The sequence below is a fragment of the Lipotes vexillifer genome, unplaced genomic scaffold, assembly GCF_000442215.2.
Source record: "Lipotes vexillifer unplaced genomic scaffold, Lipotes_vexillifer_v1.1 scaffold944, whole genome shotgun sequence".
NCBI classification, from domain to species: domain Eukaryota; kingdom Metazoa; phylum Chordata; class Mammalia; order Artiodactyla; family Lipotidae; genus Lipotes; species Lipotes vexillifer.
Window position 1 is genome coordinate 822,908 of NW_006785040.1, and position 17,275 is coordinate 840,182.

Genomic DNA, 17,275 nt, shown 5'->3' on the forward strand with positions numbered 1-17,275 from the left:
AAACGACTGGGTGTAACATAGGCTCAGGGATGCACTGTACAACATGCTGAATTAGCCAATATGTTGTATAACTGTAAATGGAAAGAAACCTTTAAAATTACATAAAGTTAAAAATTAATACTCATAAAGATATTTTTTTTAAAAAATTTGGCATACGTAAAATGACAGGAGATGGCCTATAGTTACTCTCCCTTCCCAACAATATTCTGATGGACTATTAAAAAACCTAACAGCTCTAATGTAATTTTTATTTTATTTTACTTTTTTGTTTTGTTTTGTTTTTTTGGTTTTTTTTTTGCGGTACGTGGGCCTCTCACTGTTGTGGCCTCTCCTGTTGCAGAGCACAGGCTCCGGACGCGCAGGCTCAGCGGCCATGGCTCACGGGCCCAGCTGCTCCGCGGCATGTGGGATCTTCCTGGACCAGGGCACGAACCCGTGTCCCCTGCATCGGCAGGCGGACTCTCAACCACTGCGCCACCAGGGAAGCCCTCTAATGTAATTTTTAAAAAACAGATTCCAAATCCGATTTTTCTCTCTAAGGGAGACTGATTGTAGAAGTAAGTAGAGCACTGCATTTTCAAGAACACAAGTTTACTGTAACTTCAGCTTAAGAACCAGCATTTGGGGCTTAAAAATACATATTGGCGCAGTGGTTAAGAATCCGCCTGCCAACACAGGGGACACGGGTTTGAGCCCCGGTCCGGGAAGATCCCACATGCCGCGAAGCAACTAAGCCCGTGCGCCGCAACTATTGAGCCTGCGCTCTAGAGCCCACGAGCCACAACTACTGAGCCCGTGTGCCTAGAGCCCGCGCTCCTCAGCAAGAGAAGCCACCGTAATGAGAAGCCCGCGCACTGCAACCAAGAGTAGCCCCCGCTCGCCGCAACTAGAGAAAGCCTGTGCGCACAGCAGCACAGACCCAACGCAGCCATAAATAAATAAGTAAGTAAATGATACATAATAAACAGTGGTAAATATTTCTGAAATTATATCACACACATGACTAATTTCTAGGCCCACTCCTTCCCATCACCCCCACACACATCCCACCTTAAAAACAGTAACAAAACATTACGCCTTGCAGAAACTTCCAAGAGCAGTTCAATAATATTTACCACCCTCAGAGTACAATATAACTTAAAAATAAGTTCAATTTCTCACAAAGAAATTCTGTTTTATTATCCTCTTGTAAAATCCTCAAGTATTATGAGGTTTGCTTCTTCCAGTAGCAGATACAATTATATCTGCACAAAAATTATAAGTAGATAAAAACTGCAAATGATTATTCTAATTTTATATTTACATATAACATTGCTTTATGATTTAAGCTACAATTGCTTTTTCACATCAAGTTTTATCGCTATACTGCAAATAAAACACAAACACAAGTCCAATGAGGATTCTAACACAGAAGCTCACAACCCTGAAAATAGCAAAAAGTACATTTTTTTAAACGTCAGTGCTTTACAATAACTAGCAGTTAAATTACTTCACCAAAAGAAATATATCTAATGACTAAAATCATACGCACTCATCCTTGGGTAATACAATTAATAAATCTTAGCTATTCAGGCAAGTGCTTCAAATACAGAATTGTACTCAATAAACATCACCTAATTTTTAAAAATAACTAGTTTTTAGAACTTGATAAGTAATTTTTAAAACTTAGCTAATACAGGGTATGAAACCAGTAAGAAGCAGTTTCAGAATTCATAAATAATAATTACAAATCAAGGAATTTTCCTAAAAACACTCTGAACCTTAAATCCAATACTGATTTTTTGAATAATCACCTGACTACACATCTACATATCCTTCATTAAAACCTTTTTGCTAAATGCCCCACATAACTATGGTATCTACTGAAGCATCAAAGCTAGAGTCAAATAGGTCATTTAGGCCTTTCCTGGATATCAGATTGTTTAGCCTCAACAAAACTACACCTGTTTTACATACAAACTACATTAAAATGTTATGGTCTGGTCCTTGTTTCCTCAGAATTGTTCTTTGAGAGAACATGTTCTCACTGATTTCACAAAACCATGAACTAACTACATATCAAACCTAAAACTCAAGTAAAACGAAATGTAACTATTTAATGGACATTTTTCTTCTACTTAAAACATGTTACAAGAATGGATAAAGTTATGGGAACTACAGGAAAGTGTGGGGAGGAGTGTTTTCTCTTAAAGATATTTTAAAAAGAAAACCTCCATTTTAAAATATAAAACCAATGGCTCATGAAGACTTCTGAGGGTTTTTTTTTAAAAACAAGTAGACATCTCATCATTATTCCCTAAAACTGCACACACATACCCGGTACTTACCCAAATGCACATGTTCCCCCCACACACACGATAATAAAGGCCCTTTTTCACTTTAACATAAGGCAACAATAAAATCAAAATTCATATTCTTTAAGACGAAAGGCATTTTACTGATGATCCTGATTCAACAATTTTACAGTTAAACAAAATTAATTCCATTCTCAAAAATCCACTGACCTTAAGCTTTTAACAAACATTTTCCACTGCAAAACTTATTGTCAATATTTACATATCCTTAAACTTATACTTAGCTGGAACCACTTCTATTTGCTGTAGTAATATTTCCTAATAAAGGCATGCTCATCCCTATCAGAGCAGAAGGGGCAGCTGCTACTCACCGGGAATCTCTGGGGTCCCACAGCAGGTCTCGGCTGGCTCGGCACTGGCAGCAAGGGCACTGCAAGAAAAACACCTTTCATTACAAACACATCCAAACCCACCAGAAAAGGAGTACAATGTATTAAGCTTAATGAAAAATATACACTATGTGTATAATACATATAATAAGTTTACACTTAAGCTAAGTGCTGAAATATTTTTACAATTCCATAAAGGGAAAGGGGAGAGAACTTCTGCCTTCAGTATACAACAGCACGAGCAGAAGCTTAAATTTCAACAGTGAATTCTCATTTAGAATTAAAATAGTTTTGCAACAAAAGAAGATATTATTCCTCTACAATAAAAAACCTACTTGATTTTTGACATCCATACCCAGGTTATCCAGGCTATCTAATACGAGTTATATTTTCTGACTCCAATCAAATACGAATTTAAACCCAAATCCTCTAGGATCATGAAAGAGAGAGGAGGAGGGAAGGAGGAAGTGAAGCAGGCAGAGAAAGGAAAACACACACACCCAGGATATTGTGACAAAGAATGACCTACTCAAAAACCTGCTATGCCAAGACTACTAGCTGGTCTTAGTTTTGTGTTTAAACAGGCCGAACTCTCATCAACTTACCAGAAGAACAAGGAGCCAAATAATTTTAAAACAGACATTTTATCATAGGGAAGAAGCCAGATGCTAGTTTCACACTGTGGGGCTAAATCAGACATATTTAAGCTATTTAAAACATATGCCTTATAGTGATTTTGATTTTGGGGGTGAAAAAAATGCCCACCCGAGTGGTGACTGCTAGCTACATGGTAGCCTGCTATATCTTCCATTAAAACGTCCTGCCAGGGCTTCCCTGGTGGTGCAGTGGTTGTGAGTCCGCCTGCTGACGCAGGGGACACGGGTTCGTGCCCCAGTCCGGGAAGATCCCACGTGCCACGGAGCGGCTGGGCCCGTGAGCCATGGCCGCTGAGCCTGCGCATCCAGAGCCACAGGAGAGGCCACCAGCAGTGAGAGGCCCGCGTCCCGGAAAAAAAATATGGGCTGACCTGTGGCCCCGTCGCAAATCCGTATGTTAGTCCTAACCGCGAGGACTTCGGAAGGTGACTGTATTTGGAGATGGGCCTTTAAAGAAGTGATTAAGTAAAAGGAGGTCATGGGTGGGCCCTGATCCAACATGACCAATGTCCTCCTAAGAGGACGACGTCCAAATACAGACACACACAAAGGGATAACCATGTATAACTTAGCAAGAATAATATAAGTTCTGGTAAATGAGAAACACAGAAGTGATAAAGCTTAAAAGTCAATCAAAATTACTTTTAAAATAGAGTGCTAAGGGGCTTCCCTGGTGGCGCAGTGGTTGAGAGTCCGCCTGCTGATGCAGGGGGCGCGGGCTCATGCCCCGGTCCGGGAGGATCCCACATGCCGCGGAGCGGCTGGGCCCGTGAGCCACGGCCGCTGAGCCTGCGCGTCCGGAGCCTGTGCTCCGCAACGGGAGAGGCCACAACAGTGAGAGGCTCGCGTACCACAAAAAAATAAATGAATAAAAAGAGTGCTAAGGATGAATTTTTTTTTAGTTATTATGATTACTCAAAGAATTCCGTAACTCAGCTTCTAATTAACATCACACTTCCACAGGTCCAACTGAAAGTGATACAGTGTGAGGGCCTGTGTCAATTGCCTGACCAAAGCCAGAAAGTGAGACGGAGAGAAACTTCCTTTGATAAAATGTAAAAATGGGAGAAGTCCATCCCTCTTGACAATCTAATCTAATGAGTCAAAATTTCAAAGTAACAGTGGGTCACTGTGCAAGACAATATAAAATTTTATACAGCTAGCTAACAGGCACTGGGGTACATGGATTATATACCTGAAGCAAAATATTAGATTGTGAAGTGGAGAAAGAAAAAACTAATGAAGTATCTCTGACCTCAGAAGATTATAATGAAAGTGAGGAAGAAAAAAAACTACATAGTAAACAATATAAAGACAGTGTTTTTAAAATTAACTACCAAATAGAAAATACACAGATCTCCAAGAATATATGTACCACTTATTTTTAAACTTGGGATTTAAACATCAATTCCTATCAAATAATTCCAATATAATGAAAGGGTAAGTATTTTAAGTCTCTCTAAGTTCCGTGGGGAGGGGGGAGGGGGGATGGATGAGAGCAAGAAATCCCATCATAATTAATAGATTTCTTACACAGAAGCCTTCTGATGAGTTGGCAATTTTTTCTTAACCAACTATAAAAAAGCAAGGAAAGAGAAAGGAGAGAAAAAGAACAAAAGATGACAGAAGACAGCATCTGAGAACAGGTGTGATAGGAGCAGATCAGAAATCTAGCCAAACCCAGGGGGGCCGTGGTCAGACTGCCAAGGTGTTTGCAAAGCGTCTTTGCAGGAGTCTCGTAGCCCACGACCTGGTTTGCAAGCAGAACACTTCTACTTACCTGCCTCCTTCTTCACTGTGAACAGGAGAGAATTTAAAACCTGTAATGCTAGGGCCTCCCTGGTGGTACAGTGGATAAGAATCTGCCTGCCAACGCTGGGAACACGGGTTCGAGCCCTGGTCCTGGAAGATCCCACATGCCGCAGAGCAACTAAGCCCATGCGCCACAACTACTGAGCCTAAGCTCTAAAGCCTGCGAGCCACAACTACTGAGCCCATGTGCCACAACTACTGAGCCCACGTGCCACAACTACTGAAGCCCAGGTGCCTAGAGCCCGTGCTCCACAACAAGATAAGCCACCATAATGAGAAGCCCGCACACCACAACGAAGAGTAGCCCCCACTGGCCGCAACTAGAGAAAGCCTGCATGCAGCAACAAAGACCCAACGTAGCCATGAATAAATGAATAAATAAATAAATTTTTAAAATAAAATAAAACCTGTAATGCTAACAGATCATTCTAGTTGAACCCTGAACTCTTCATATTTGATATTTAATATCTATTTCCCATATTGTCCCACGAATTAATGAACTAAATTGATTAATGTTTCAATTCATTACCACAGTTCTAATACTGAAAATCTGGAAAATAAGGTAAATTTCCACCAAAACTGGTTAATTACAATATGACAGAACACTCTTCATCCTTGAAAAGAAAATATGTGCTATCTGGCAATGGTGTGCACACATTTTTAAATTTTTAAAAAAGTTTTTAAAAATACCTTTTAATTGCCTGAGGCTCTGAGAATCACGGGTTAATCTCTCTCTCATGTACAGGAGACCACTAGACATTCAGCCTCTCTCAAGAATAACAGCGGCTTTCTATTTCATTAAGCTCGTTCATTTAATATCGAATAAACAACTGCTTCGAAAGTGTTCTGAGTGTATACCCTGCAAAGGCAATTTCTCTCTCTCCCTGTGTCAGGGTTCTCAAGATCAAAGGTACGTTAAAGAGAAGGAACGTGGGTGGGGCACTGAGTCGCCTGGCTTCATGAGGAGAACACATTTAGCTCGTTCTAAGCGTTTAAAAACTCTTGTCAGAAAGCTGATCTTGTATTTACTGAATCAGGCACGAGCATTGGGATGCAAGGCCTGCATTCTGTACCCATTTGGCAACTGACTCTGGCAAGGCACACTATTTTCATGCCTAGAGGACAGCTTGGGGTTTCCTTATAGCTTTCCCACTGTGTAGTTCCAACACTGTTTATTTTCATTAAGCTAAAGAAAATCTGTGCACCTTACCAGCTGCCAGTTTTCCATTCAATTTTAGAAAGAAATACACAGTAACAGATGCTGACATCGGTAAAATTATTTCGACAAATTAGATATACTGCAGTTGCATGTCTTGGGAAGCCGCTGTGGAACAGGCTTCCCCAATGAGTCGTCCTCCCCCTTCACGCGGCGTGTGCTGGCTCCTTTATCCCACAGCTGCTGAAGGAGACCCAGGCCACCGGTGCACTAGCTGCAGGGACTACAAAGGTTAAGTGCAGCAGCCATACTGCCTGCCCCTGGGAGCTAAGAGCCCTGCGAAGGGGTGAGGCCAACGAGTGACTCCAGCACAGCATGGGGACAAGGGAAGGAGCCAGGGCAGGAGGCTCAGGGACCCACAGGTACCAACCCGACTCTGACCCTCCTGGGTGTGTAAAACAAGAGCAACTCCTAGAGCCACACACGGACACTGACACCCACAGCCAGCCAGCTGCCCTCACAGCCCTCTGCTCCAAGGCCACAGCACAGTTTCATGGTGACGCCAGGCCCTAGCTTTCTCCCATATTCCAAGTCCTATCTCAGGCCTCTCTCCAACTTCTGGAACTTCCTGACCCTTTAGAATTCCAAGTTCACCATCAGCAGAACCTGTGATGGCCTCAGCTCTTCCCCTTCTTGCTCTAATGGAAATCTAACTCTCCCAAAGGATGAGGCTGTTTGTCTCCCTCAGCCTTCTTCCCGCTGGCTCTGGAGCGGGGGTGGGGGTGGGGGATCCTTCTCGGTCCTCACTGCCGTTTCAGACCCCAGATTTGGATCTCATGTTATCGGACAACACGGCCCAGGAACCCCCACTGCTGCCCACATACTGGTCACACCACTGCTCTTTCCTTCCTGTGTCTCAGAGTCCAGTTCCTAGCTCACCACTGTCTTCAACACCAGCCCTGTCTCAGGCCTCGGCAGCGACGCTCAGGCTCCAGCGCCCTGCCGCCCCGGCGCCCGGCCGCCAGCCTCTGTCCCAGCTCCACCACACCTCAGACCTGGGCATTCATTATCCACGACCGTACGCAATCTCTACAAGTCCCCCTTCTTACCGCACTACCTTGTACCTTTCCACTCCTCTTCCTCCAGGACCCCAGCTCCTCCAACTGTTGGACCCTCAAAGATCTCCTGGCCCCTTGTCACCATACACGCCACGGCCCTTCATTATGAGCAAAGCGCCTTCTCTACTGCTTTGCCAACACCTGGACTCCAGCAAGTCCAGCTCCGTCTAGGCTGCACCTGACACAGAAAGGTGAGTGTGGCTGGAGAAGAGCATGCAAGCACGCGGCCGGGTCTCCGGTCAGGACCCACAGCTCGAGTGGGAGCCAATGCTGCCCAGCACCTCCACTCGCCAGCTTCTGTCTCAACAGGACACCTTTAACAACTGTCAGTACAACCATCTCCCATTTCTGTGCGCCCGTTCCCTCTCAAACCCACCTCCGTGAGGCATGTACTGCCACCACTTCACCAAAACCACTCTGTCAAAACCCCAAAGACCCTCTACCGCCACGTGCAGCACGCGGCCTGAAGCCCGTCCCCAGCGACCCGGCAGCAGTGGATCCCCGGCTGCCCCCATCCTCTACACTCCTTGGGTTTCCGCCTCCCTGCGGGCCCCCGCCTATCACGTCGAGGGCCCCAGGCTCCAGGCCTCGGTCTCCCCGACACGATGACGCCTGGGTCTCACACTGGGTGCAGACTCTAGGTCCACCTCTGTGCCAACAAACCCCCACCTCTGCTTTGCGCCCAGACCCCTCGTCTCAACTCTTCCTAGTAACTTCATACGTGACACTTCCACCTGCACGTCTAGGTGGCATCTCCAGCACAGAACTTTTGCTGTGCTGCTCCTCAAAACCTGCTCTCCCCCAGGTGCTCTCAGGTGAAGGCAACTCCACCCCTCAAATGCTCAGGCCCCCTCGGCATCATTCCGCCTCTTCTCCCCTCTCATGCTCATCCGGCCCATCGGCTCCATCTTGAATTACATCCAGCATCTGACCCCTAACCACCACCACGGCCCTGACCTGAGCCATGTCATTTGTTACCAGGATTACCGTGGTCACCTCCTGGCTGAATGCCTGGTCCCACCCCTGCCACCCTAACAAGCGCACTCTCAACACGGCAGCAAGAATAACCCTTTTAAAACATACACCAGATCACGTTATTCCTCTGCTCAAATTGCTCTAATCACAGCCCATGTCGCTCAGAACAAAAGCCAAAGCTCTCAGGATGGTTCCCAGGTCTTACCTGACCCAGGTTCCGCACTTCTTTCCACCTTTATCACTCTTTTAATGTTACATGGTCTCTTTTTAGTTACTTGAACACAAAAGGCATAGTCTCACCAGAAGTAAGAGCCCCTGTACTTGCCGACCCCTCTGCCCAGAATATTCTCCCCCGAAAGAGTCACATCACTAGCTCCTGGACCTTCAACTCTTCCCTTCTCAATGAAGCCGGCCCTCACCACCCCATGGAAAGCTGAAGCCCACCCCGATGCCCCCCACCCTGCACGTGTGTGTCACTGTATGCTTGTCCTCTAACACGCCACACAGCGTTCTTATTTTATTACGTTTACTGCTCACTGTCTCTGCTAGAAAGCCAGGTCACAACTGCAGAAAGCACTGTCTGTTTTGTTCACCAATATATCTCCAATGCCAGGGAGAGCAGGATCTCAATCAACACTGTGTTGAACAGATGCATGAAGATATGCTCCATATCAACTGCTCAAAACTAGTTTCCCAGCTTCAGGAACATGCATCTGTAATCGTAACAGAAGAGGTTATTCACTTAGAATTAATAACTAAAAGATGGGTTTGTAGTACCTCTGGAACTCAAAGGAAGCACACCGAGTGGAACCTGAAGGGAACATTCACTTTGCAAACATCCCCACCTGGGAATTTATGAAGAACACCAATCAGGCACTTCCACAATTACCTCTGATGCCCTTTACATTTACTGTGTCTTCTCAGTACCCGCCACTGAATGATACAACGAGAGACGCGCGTGTTGCAGCAGACGAGCGTGGCCTGGCCAGGCAGCACGCATCTGAGTGGTGGGGGAAGAGCCAGGGAATCCACGTGGTCCTTACAGACCTGCACGTGAGAATGATCTGCCAGAGGAACCTGGAACTTTACAACAGCAACGGAGACACGTACCTTGAACGGGCGTCACCACTGCCCCCTTGAAGTGGGGATTTATGTGTATGTTCTTGGGCTGCTGTGGAGTCACAGGAGGAGGGGTCATCATCGCCCTCGGGGCCTCAATCTGGGGCGGCAGGTGCATCCCTTGAGGAGGGGAGGGATGGTGCGGATGCTGCAGGGGAAGCAGAGGCTGGAGCTGCTGCTGCTGGAACAGACTTCTGATCGGCTGCTGCTGAGGCGGCGGCGGTGGCGGTGGAGGGGGAGGCTGAGGCTGTGGAGGAGGAATTAACCTCGGAGAGTGCGCCTGAAGAGTACCGGAAAAGAGACACATTCACAGAGATCAACGCTCCGAAGAAAAAAAGCCAGTGCCTTACAGATTCCACATCGACTGAACTGTAAAGTTACGACTTAGAAATAAGTTTACAGGAGCAGCTTGTGTAAAACAGCAGGATAAATAAGCTGCTCGCCTGCTCACAGTTAAGGGCCACTGTCGGACAACACAAGTCGACCTCAGGGCCAGGAGGGAAAACAGCAGCCCCAGAATAACATGCATGGATTCCAAAAGGAAAAGAAGTGCAGTTCCACCATCAAAACTGCCCACCACGAGCCAAGCGCTGCGCTGGGGACGGAACACAACCTGCCCTGGGCTGTCCCTGCACAGCCAGCCCTGATCCTCTTTGAGAAAGCCTAGGGAGCCAGGCGAGAACGTGCACAAACAACCCTGCTAGAAACCAGGCTGCAGAAAAGGACAAAGGGCTCCCTGAAGGGAGTGGGGGGAAGCTCCTGAGAAGACGGCATCCGAACCAGGAAGGAGGGGAAGGAGACGTGCCATGCCAGGAGGGGAACAGAATCACCAGAGAGCAGCAGAGGCAGAAACATGCCTGCTGGGTACACAAGGGGGAGACCAGTGTGGCTACAGCCGCATCTGAAGACCGGAGGACGCGAAGGTGGGAAAATACACCCTCTCAAGGTGGTCAAGGATCTCGGGCTGTTTCATGGAAGACTCGCTGGAGAGCAGGAAACCACCACCCACAGGAACAGCTGCAGAGCATCGGGCTCTTGTGTTTTAAGCACCTACTCAAAGGTCAGTATGTGGAGTAACTGACTCACTCCCAACCACCCTATGCAGTGGGCCCCTGTTAGGACTCTCCTTTTACAAGATCAAGTGGCTGGTAAGCAGAAGAGCAGAGAATCTGATTCCATTAAGTCCTGCCTGTAGCCACTAACCAAACTGGCCACACACAGCAGTAGAGGCAGCAGGCTACTACCGACCAAAGTGTCTCCTATAATGAGCTGTTTTCCCCGGGATGACGCCAAATTACGGAGGCTTCTCAGTTGTCACAGCATGCATGACGACGATGACTAACAGTGTGTGAGATGGACGGGGGGAAAGAGGATGGAAGAAGACAGACCACTTAACAGGCTACGGCGGGAGCTGAATGGAAGAAACGGCCGCGGTCTGAACAAGAGCAGCAGGAAGAAGACATTTTAACGGAACAATGAGAATTTTGAAACCAAAGTGTACATGACCCTGTCTAACCCACCCTTCCTCAGGGAGGACTTCTCTAAAGATTCTGGAAACGGCTTAAATCCGTGGATACGTACATATGTTCCCAGTAACCAGTCTGTTCCCTCCTCTAACTCATGACATCTGTAATGTGCACATTTGTACGTGGTGCGGGAGTCTTTTCTATCTCATTCACCACTGAAACCACACGGAGAGCACGCTGACAGAGGGACAGCTAAGCTAAATCTGAACAGAACTGGGAATGAGCACAGTGCAGGGCCATTCACTCAAGAGCGTGAAGGATTTTTAAGGAAATCGCGTGTTTTAAACAAGGGGAATTTAGGGCCTGGGCGACACCCATGCAGAGAGGCCCAGGGCAGCTAGGAAATGAAGAAACTGAGCTGGCAAGAGGCTAGGGCTACAGACCCAGACTCGTGTGGAGACAGCAGATGGCAGGAAGGTCAATGCTGCTGACTGAGAGCTCTGACTAAAAAGAGGCCTGAGAACAACGCAGCCAGAGGAACAGGAGAGACAGAAGGGGCCCTGCTGGAAGAGAAGAGAGTACACCCCAAGCTCAGACACTCAAAATAAGAAAGGCTCAAGAAAGCGGAGCTCGTGGGTGATGCCCAAGGTCCCAGAGTGCAGTCCAACAGGACGGACTGCAAACGTAAGGTGGCGATTCTGGGAGCACATCCGGGAGAGGGAAAGGCACGAAGTCCAGGCAGCAAGGGATGGACCGAGAAAATGGACACAAGCAAAGACGGTGAGCAAAGGTTATTCTTTCCAGAACTCTGAGGGTGAAGAGTCAAAGAGACAGCTCTGGGGTGGGGAGTGGCCAGGATCAACGGTGGACACAAGTGTGAGCGAGGTTAAGGTCATTTCAGACAGTTGTGACCGTTTCAGTAAACTGCAGCTTTAAAACACCACTGACCAGCAAAGAGGAGCATAGAGCATATATGCCAAAGCTCCAGGAGTGGGTTCAGTCCCAGCTCACTGGGAGCCCTATAGCATCTACAGAATTCCAGAGATATGGCATCACTGTCGGGAGGGACTCAGGTCAACTGACACTTGGGCAACGTTTTTAAAGCACTCACAGATCTCCCAGTTGAGCCTCTCTGAAGGAGGCACATATGGGCGCATACTTCCTCTATGTAGATAAGAAAACAGGGAGTTCAGTTACTTTTCCAGGATCATGGAGACACAATTATGCAAAAACTGGTCTCCTGTGTGGCTGGTTCCCCCCCAGGAGGCCAAAATAACAGAGCTGGCTGTTTACTACATGGCAAGTGGAGGTTGGGGGCAAGGAGATGGGATGGAGAAGAAAAAGAAAAAACTGAAGGGCCAGTCTTCTCGCTATCAGAGAAGCTTAAGAACAGTTCTATGAGCAGACAGCGGTTATTAATATCATCAACCTCTTTATGCTGTAATCAACCCACCTACCTCTCTTCCCTGTAGATCAAAATTAGAATTCTCATGCCAGAACAGCTGAGTCATCCTTAGAGGACAAATGTATGGATACCAAGGGGGAAAGGAGTGGGGTGGGGGAACTGGGAGACTGGGATTGACACATTTACATTACTGATACAATGTATAAAATAGACAACTGATGGAAACGCACTGTACAGCACAGGGAACTCTACCTAACGCACTGTGGTAACCTAAATGGGAGGGAAGTCCAAAAGGGAGGGGATATCTGTATGTGTACGGCTGAGTCATTCTGTTGTGCAGTGGAGGCTAACACAACACTGCAAAGCAACCATACTCCAATAAAAATTAATTAAAAGTAATAATAATAAAACAAAACAAAACAACAGTAAGTCATCTTTTCTACTTTGTTATTTCACAACTGAATGCCTCCTTAAACATAACATTTGTACATGGAGGCAAAGTGTGGTTTTCCCCTAAACTCAGATAATGATGTAGGAGGGTAGACAGTGTGGACACATATTTATATTAAATGAATCTGTCCTTGAAGACTGACTTCTGAAGGAAAAAGCTATAAAATCCTGAAGCTAACTGAAGGAACAACAACAACAACAAAATCACTACAATTCCTGTCTTTATTCCTGAGATGTCTCATCTTTGAAACAGAGGAAATTCAAATGAAGCTGAAATTACAAGTACTTGATTTCTTCCTAAATTATGAAAACTTTTTATGGCTATGACAATCTCAATTTTTATGGATAGGATATGATAGTTACTTGTTTGAGAAACTGCTACTTTTAAGGAAAACCTACGGTAAGCAGTGTATAAGAAAAAATATTTTATACAATTCGCCATTACTGCTAGATTCTAGATGTAAGACGTTCAGTATTTTCAGAATGGTGCTCGTAGGAGCAGCACGTCTCCACAAGCAGAAGGTAAAAGCAAGGCTCCCCTGTGGTTCGGCCACTGGAGGACACCAGGTCTCCTTATCGCCTCTCTCTTTATCAGTAGTGTGCAGAGAATTAGTTTGCACTTCCTGAATACTAGAGGACTGAATGTGTGTGACCATACATGAAATCATACTATAGATTACAAAGAAACTTGAGCCATTATGCCTTTTACTCAATTTTAATTTCAGACCAAGATAAATGCAAAATATGATACCCACACAAAAGCGTATTTTCATCTGAAGTTGCAAGCTCCCACAATGAAACTACACAACTTACCACCACAGGTGGCTGTGTGGGCAGCAGGGCGGGCCTGTGATCCTTGGCTCTTCCCCTCTCACTGTTCTCTCTCCTCTGGTCTCCCACTCCACGACACATGGACGAACCTCCTCTCCTTCCTCCCCGCCTTGAGCCGTAGCGGCCCTGTTTATGCTGTCGCTCCCTTTCTTCGAATTCAAGCAACGCAGCTTTGGCTTCTGCTGAAAGCTCTATTTGAAAAGATGCATATGTATTAGATACCTTCGAATAGCCTAAATCAGATTTATAGGGAAAAACGGGAAAGAAATACATGACAATGAAACTTAGGAACAGCAAGTGCTTCACCCACTACAAACAACTCAACTACCAGCATCAAGTAGGATACAATCACAGAGACACTCGGGCCCCATGAGTGAGAGCAGTTAAATGGAAGACCTGCCTTTCCCTTGTAATAAAAGACAAGGATCTCCTGTATAAGTTTCAAAGTGTTTTCATTTGTGCTGAGGGAAGCTGAAAAGAAGGAGCTGAAGTTCAACCCAACCACCGCCCTTAATCTGCTAGGCATCTTGCAGTGATGGCGGATGACACTGGTCAAGACCTGGCTCCCCCAGTCTTAAACCAGGACACTCTTCTAAGCGGAACCAGGACAAGTATTAGTTAATACACAGTGACACAGAGACTCAAAAATGACAAGTTCCTGACTGTTCTGCTTTAAAAGCAAAACTAATAAAATCACTCTCGAGTCAAATACTTAAGTTAATCTCATAAAAAATGGAAACTTATTTAATACTGTCACTTCAGATTTTCAGATTTTTTTTTTTTTTTAAATAACAACTTTACTCTGTGAAGAAAGGCTTATATCCATGCAGTCTGATAGGGAAACTACAGCAAATGAGAGCAAAGCCAGAAAAGAAAAAAAACCATTAATGCAGATATTTCTGGGACACCCAGTAGGGGCTGCTCACCTCTCTGACCAATGCTTTAGGGATACAAGAAACATATAGGCTCTGGCCCTAAGAAACTTCAGTTGGCACATTATTCTGAATTCCTAGAAGAAATAACTTATTCAAATATGGTTCCTTTATTTTAAAATATTACCTAAGTTATGATAATATATCTTCCATTAATAAATGAATACCTTCTAAAGATTTCACTGAATTCTAAGAAGCATTGTTATGCCCTCTTCCACAGTGAAGGGTAAATTTTAAATATTACCAGTTTATCTCCTACCTTGGATTCCATAATCATCTCCAAACTCTTCCAAAATCTCTAAGCCACATTTCATTTTCTTGAAATTGTTTCTATGGTATTCCCCTCCCCTTCAAACGAATCTTTGACTCCATACAAAAGAAAATTTAATCTCTTCTTAACAAGCACACACTGTTATTCTCATCTTGACTACATGATTGGTTCACATACACATTTTATGCAGTGAATCAGCAATTATTTTGCTAGTGGTTCTAAGTGTCAAGATTAATTTCACTATCCCCAGTAATAAAATGGTTTCAAACGACATCTTTAATCAGCAAGTAAAAATGCTTTGCTCCAATTGAGACAAGCTGTCACAAAAGGTCACCAAAATATGACAGGATGGAAATTACATTTGTAACTTCAACTGAAATGTTAATTTCCCTTTAAGTGTTTTCTGAACTATGTCCGTATTACACAGTAAAGAGATATAGCTCAATGTAACAAGGTTTTACAGTGTTGTCCCTTTCTAAAATGTGCTTAAGAAAAACATATTTACATATAAATAATTTCATAATAGTTGAACTAATACATAATGAATATCTATAAAACACAGTTTACTTGGCAAAATAAAAACAAATGACAGTCTGAGTTTTTTTTTTTTTTAAACAGATAACTGAATCAAGAAACTTGTGAAAATCTTGCAAATACAAGGACCATCATGTAAACTGAAGGCAGTATCCTATTGCTGGTACTAGGTGACCTTAACCTGTTTACTACTAGATGAAAATATTTTTCCCAAAGATCCTTTGCCTTAAGCAAAATTAACCGAGGACATTATTTCAAGAGAACTTTATGTGGGCATAATAACAACGGTCTTCAGGCTGAAGCAGTAAAACATAATTTAACATATTACACGTGCCACTGAAACTGAGGATACGGCAGAACCTAGACGCCTCCTCATAGAGAGAGAATTGTCAAAGCCTAACTAAAATAAACATAGTCTCTCATTTATTGCTTGTACTGCCTCCAAAGAGAGTCTGAGGTCCACCTCCTAGGGCAAGAGAACTGGCAGCTCTGAACTGCTGTGCTGACACTTCAGGGTAACTGGTCGAGATAGCTTTTGACATTTCCATTCAAAATAAATCTTTCCCTTAACACATGCATGTGCTAGAAACCCTTCTCAACTGCATTCTGTGAGAGAATTAAGCCCTTTTACCCAACGGGGTCCTTTTTATGTAATGAATGAATGTATTTCCTAAGTACGTAGTTTTGTACCATCCTTGGGGAAACTGAGAAACAGTCACATTTTCTCTAAGGTATTTAATTCCCAGAATCCTGGTTGAGGATAAAAGCTCACTACTTAAGATCATATAACTCAGGTAAAAGCCCAGAATTCCATATCTAATCCAATCTGTAATTCAAAATACAGATCAACAACTGTGAATTAGGTTGTACAATGGTCAAGACTGTCATAAATATGATTTAGTGTTCTTCATATTTATCATATATTTGAATGTAAAGAAGACTAAAAGTGACCAAATACCCTTCAAGATTTTGAAAAGAACTCACGAGTCCACATGCAGATGGAAGGGTCAGAAATGGGGGGTGCCAGACCATCATTTCATTCTTTTTAGAGTGAAGTGTTCTTAACATTAATCAATGATATCACAAAATAATTGTTTTTATTTGTATTCAAAATGTTAAAAGACATCATTTGTCAAGAAACACATATCATATGAGACGACATATATACTCTGGTAGCAAGGTATTTTAATTCCATTACAAAGAGTAGGTGAGCAGCTTTATACAATCAAATAAGTGCAAGCATCTGTATACAGAACCTGAAACTGATATTTCTATCACCAGGAGTATACAAAGTGATGAGTACAAATTTGTGTGAATTTCTAGCACACCAAATACTGCCGTAGCTTCTCTTTCTCACTGAATATTCTTCTTCTACATAAAATTAACCTTTTGTGGGGGGGAGGGGTCTTAAGGAAATAAGGGAGCTCACTGCTTTAGGAAACCAATCTCTAAAATGAACAGAAAAATCGTTTTTGTACTGGGAATAATCCTAACTTTTCAGTTACTAGAAAACTCATGTTTTCAAACACTAAGCTTTCTTAAGTTAGGGCTTACAAATAGGGAACAGAGAAAGATACTTTTAAGTATCATTTCTACTTGCCCTATTATCTAGCCAAAGATTCACATTCTGCACAAATACATTTAAAGCCTTTTTTCTTAACGTTTAAAAAAATGGTAAATGGTCAAACTGTTTACGCTTCAGACACTCTGCCTCTAAGAACCCCAGGCCCTCTCTGCCCGTATGTAAAGGGCCAACCTGCCCATCACTACCCCGCTTCCACCCTCCTGTCTCAGGATGACACGACTATAGCAACTGAGAAATGCCCTAAAAAGAAAAAAAGGGGGGGGGGGGGGAAAAAAAAAGTTT

At 44.2% G+C, this 17,275-nt stretch overlaps 1 protein-coding gene across 1 annotated transcript in view; it reads right to left on the reverse strand.

Annotated features, from left to right (window-relative positions):
* Positions 1–17,275, reverse strand: part of RBM33 (RNA binding motif protein 33) — a 113,418-nt gene that overhangs the window by 53,065 nt on the left and 43,078 nt on the right. Inside the window, exons 7-9 of the mRNA XM_007457182.1 lie at positions 13,654–13,862; positions 9,511–9,766; positions 2,666–2,724 (exon numbers count right to left, since the gene is read on the reverse strand). Coding sequence (XP_007457244.1) covers positions 2,666–2,724; positions 9,511–9,766; positions 13,654–13,862 — 524 coding nt within the window. The remainder of the gene's footprint in view (positions 1–2,665; positions 2,725–9,510; positions 9,767–13,653; positions 13,863–17,275) is intronic.